General features: G+C 37.1%; 1 protein-coding gene across 1 annotated transcript in view; it reads left to right on the plus strand.

The window, feature by feature from the left end:
* CBR4 (carbonyl reductase 4) overlaps positions 1-4,199 on the plus strand; it is a 23,537-nt gene that overhangs the window by 538 nt on the left and 18,800 nt on the right. The window contains exons 2-3 of the mRNA XM_006754270.2: positions 1,743-1,863; positions 2,898-3,034. Coding sequence (XP_006754333.1) covers positions 1,743-1,863; positions 2,898-3,034 — 258 coding nt within the window. The remainder of the gene's footprint in view (positions 1-1,742; positions 1,864-2,897; positions 3,035-4,199) is intronic.

Here is a 4,199-nt window from a genome sequence, read left to right on the forward strand (position 1 = left end):
ACTTAGTTGTCTTGTGAGGCCCTATTAATAGGCACCCGCCCCCCTAGTGCTGGCCTTGGGAGCTATTTTGTCCTGGCGTCTGGAAGGAGAGCCACACAGCAGCTAACTTTGTATGTAGGGCAAGGGGCTCACCCATCCGGGCAAGATCACAGGTGGCCGGGAGGCAGGGGCTGGGCGGGAGGGAGTTGAGGCTGGAAAGGTAGGCGCGTCAACACCTGGCCCCTCTTGCTGAGGGCTGTTCCTGCCTGTGTGTGGATGCCTCAAACTGTTGCAGCCAGTTTTGAGATGTACCTGCTTTGCTCCATAAGCACTTAATTCGTTATTAAATTCTTTTGGTGACTTTTACAAGTGGGCAATTGAGAATTTGTTCTGCCAGATTCCTTTTAGTTACATTTAAACCTCAGCTTTATTTTCCTCCTGTTTCATAATGGATCAGTTACTTGTTTTCCGAATTTCAGTCTCTTGGTGGTAAGGAGGTATTAAGATGCTGCAGTTTGTTTAATTGCTAGGACGGACAGGTGCACCTCGTTCACTACCAGGAATAGAGAGAGGCCTGGGGATGCATTTGGTGGCTGGAACCTTTACAGTAACATTAGTTCACCCTAATTGGTTACACTGGTTAGGAGAGTTTTAGACTTTCTAAAAGAAAACACACACACACCTAAGTTATAGACCAGGGAGAGTTTCAGTGAATGCTTCTTGCTCATATTCCTTGCTATTATGTTACTTTGACAAAGGGGTGAACAAGGTGGTCCTTAAGGAGTCAGGGCAGCCATCATGTTTGCCGGACTAGATGGGAACTGTTGGCTGAGCCTTCAAGGGTTGTTGTGGACCCAACAGCTCTTCAGATGAAAGCCACGAGTGAGAGACAGGATGCTCGGGGCCCCTCATTTCTTTGAATCATGTTCCATGAGTGGCTTACACCCAGAAGTGTGACTTCCCAATGATTTACTGTTTTTAAAGACTTGAGGGAGTACTTCTAGTGTTAACAGGTAGGCAGGGTCTGCCAGAAATAAGTAGTTAAAAAAATCTACCTTTCAGAGTGTTAAAATGCTGTATTATTAAATAGAGAGTGCTCTTTGAAGTGTAACTTTCTGCTTTTTAAACATTTGTAAAAATGAACATAAAAAAATAACTGTTGCTTTGAGTAAAAGGTTTTCATGGTTTGTAGTTTAACATTTTTTTAAAAAATCTCTCCTAATGGTCAGGCTGGAATAATAGTAATAGTAGTGGTAGCAGTAGGAGTAATAATAATAAAACATGTACCATAATGAAGAAGGAAAAGAAAAAAGGAACCCTAGAGTTTATGCTCAGGGCAGGACCAGGAAAACAACTGGACAAAACCCTAAGAGAATTTGACATAAGTTTCAACAAAGGAATATAAAACCCAGAAGATTGATGAATTGAGTAGGTGGGGTCAGTGTCAAAGATAAAAGTATTGTTAGGTAAATTTTATAAAGCATTATGAACCCCCCCAAAAGCTTTTCCCTTTTTGTTGATTAAAAACAAGTTTTAAGGTGTATATTCTGTACTATTACTTTATTTCTCCTTGTTCTCCACTGCCCCCACTCCAGTTTTATTAGATTGAACTTCTTGGGAGCAGGAACCCATGACATCATCTTTCATCTCTATGTTCTTGTTTAGCACAGGCCTAGCTCATGGTAGTTGCTTAACAAATGTATACTAAATAGTTTTTAAGTTCCAGTTACAACTTATAACGAATTCTGATCTTTGCTTTGTAGGTGGTCATTTGGCATTTAGCTGTGATGTTGCCAAAGAGCATGATGTTAAACATACATTTGAAGAGATGGAGAAAAATTTAGGTCCTGTTAACTTCTTGGTCAATGCAGCTGGAATTAACAGGTTGGTCCCTAATTTAAGTACGTTAATATATATATATATATACACACACACACACACACACACACACATACATACACACACATACATATGTTTTTTTTGATTTCAGAGAGGAAAGAGAGAGAAACATCAATGATGAGAATCATTGATTGGCTGCCTCCTGTTCGTCCCCCTATTGGGTATTGAGCCCACAACCCTGGACTAGGAGTTGAACTGTGACCTTCTGGTTCATAGGCTGATGCTCAACCGCACGGGCCAGGTACTTGTTTTACTTCTAATTGGAATAAAAACTGTATTTTATTTTTTTTGATTAATTAAATCTTTATTGTTCAGATTATTACATTTGTTCCTCTTTTTTCCCCCCATAACTTCTCTCCACCCAGTTCCCACCCCACCCTCCTCCCTCACTCCCCACCCACTGTCCTCATAAAAACTGTATTTTAAAATTTGGTCTGTAAGTCCCTGCATTTTTTTTTGAGATGATACAATAAGGGCACAGTTCCACCATTTTTAACCTTGTAACCAACATTCATCTCGAGCTGTAGAACTTTTCCAGCACTTCAGAAAGCTCTCTGTTTTTCCCCAGTTAATAGTTCCTTACAGGTAACACCTATTTTGACTTCTGTTATCATATATAAGTTTTGTCAATTCATGAACTTAACATTAATGGGATCACAGCTGGTATTCTTTTTTTTTTTAATGGTGAATTTTGGACAGAATATTTAGAATAATATGTTATTTTATTAAACAAGGAAGGCTTAATATAGTAATTGCTCAGTTAATTCAAGCTGTTTTTGTTACATGGCACCACTTTTCACAGTCAGGAATATTTGCAACTCTACCTGCGGGGATAGGAAATTGTCTCCCAAGCAGATCATTTCTGGCTTATCACTTGTTATTTTAGTGCCTCTCAAACCAAATTTAAAATGGGACTTTCTAGGTATTCTAGCTTAGATATGAAGCACTTTTTATACTCTACTTTCAGTAAAAATGTTATATATTTCTTGATTTTTAATTTTTGTGCTTTTAATTTTTAGGGATAGCCTTTTAGTACGAACAAAAACTGAAGATATGATATCTCAGCTTCATACTAACCTTTTGGGTTCCATGCTGACCTGCAAAGCTGCCATGAAAACTATGATTCAACAACAGAAAGGATCTATTGTTAATGTAGGTGAGTCTTCACCTTTGTGAATTTAGAGTTATCTTTTAGTACCCAAAAAATATTTAATTGACTAAATTGGAATGTTTTCATGGGTGAAACTTGGATGAAATGTGTCATCTTATTATCTGTGGAGAAAGGATTTGACTAACTGATGAATGGGTACAACAGGAATCACAAATTCACATCTGTATAGTGGTCAAGTAGGTGTGGAATGAGTTGAACTGTGTACTATGTGCCTGTAGACCTTAAAATGCAAAATGATTTGAAATGTTATTTCAGTTTGGTCATTGAAAATAATGGCATACCATTTGCCTGTTAATTTTAAGTGATAATACCTTTAAAAGCCACAAAAGGGAAATATTTTCTAGTTGAAGTAAATGACCCTATTCTTTTTAATATAGGAAATGTCTTTCCAAACACAACGTAGGGTTTTTATTATTTGAAAATGAGAAAAGAATATTGTGCTAATAAGCATTAGCATATTTTTGACATTTATCCTTAATAATATGAGATTGGTTTTCTTATAAAAGATTATTAAGAGAACTGACCTTTGCTTTCTAACATAGCCAGATAATGATTTAGGTTTTAAGCTCTGGTATACATCACCCGATAACCAGGGATGTATTTGTTTAACTCCAAAATATCTCCTTTTCGGATGTATTTAAAAAATCCTCATCACTCCCTTGTATGCATGCAAAACTTTAGAATTGTGCTAGAAGTAAATAAAATTAGAATTTAAGTTAAGAGAATTTTATTACAGAAAGGACTACTTTAAACTTCTAGAAAATAGATGGTATTTCAGAAGTTATCATTTTTGACTAGAAGAACAATAGTATGTGGCATGAACCAAAGCTTTTTTTAAGAATATATTTTTGATTTCAGAGAGGAAGGGAGAGGGAGAGGGAGAGAGAGATAGAAACATCGATGATGAGAGAGAATCATTGATGGGCTGCTTCCTGAATGCCCCCAACTGGGGATCTAGCCCTTAACTGGAATCAAACCCAGGACCCCTCAGTCCACAGGCGGAAGCTCTATCCACTGAGCTAAATTGGCTAGGGCTAAACCAAAGCTTTTATAGTTTCCTTTGGCCTTTTTCCCATGGCTATATATATATATATATATATATATATATATGCATAAATATACACAAATATACATGGTTTTGCTTTAATTA

Source organism: Myotis davidii, unplaced genomic scaffold (assembly GCF_000327345.1).
Source record: "Myotis davidii unplaced genomic scaffold, ASM32734v1 scaffold392, whole genome shotgun sequence".
NCBI lineage: Eukaryota > Metazoa > Chordata > Mammalia > Chiroptera > Vespertilionidae > Myotis > Myotis davidii.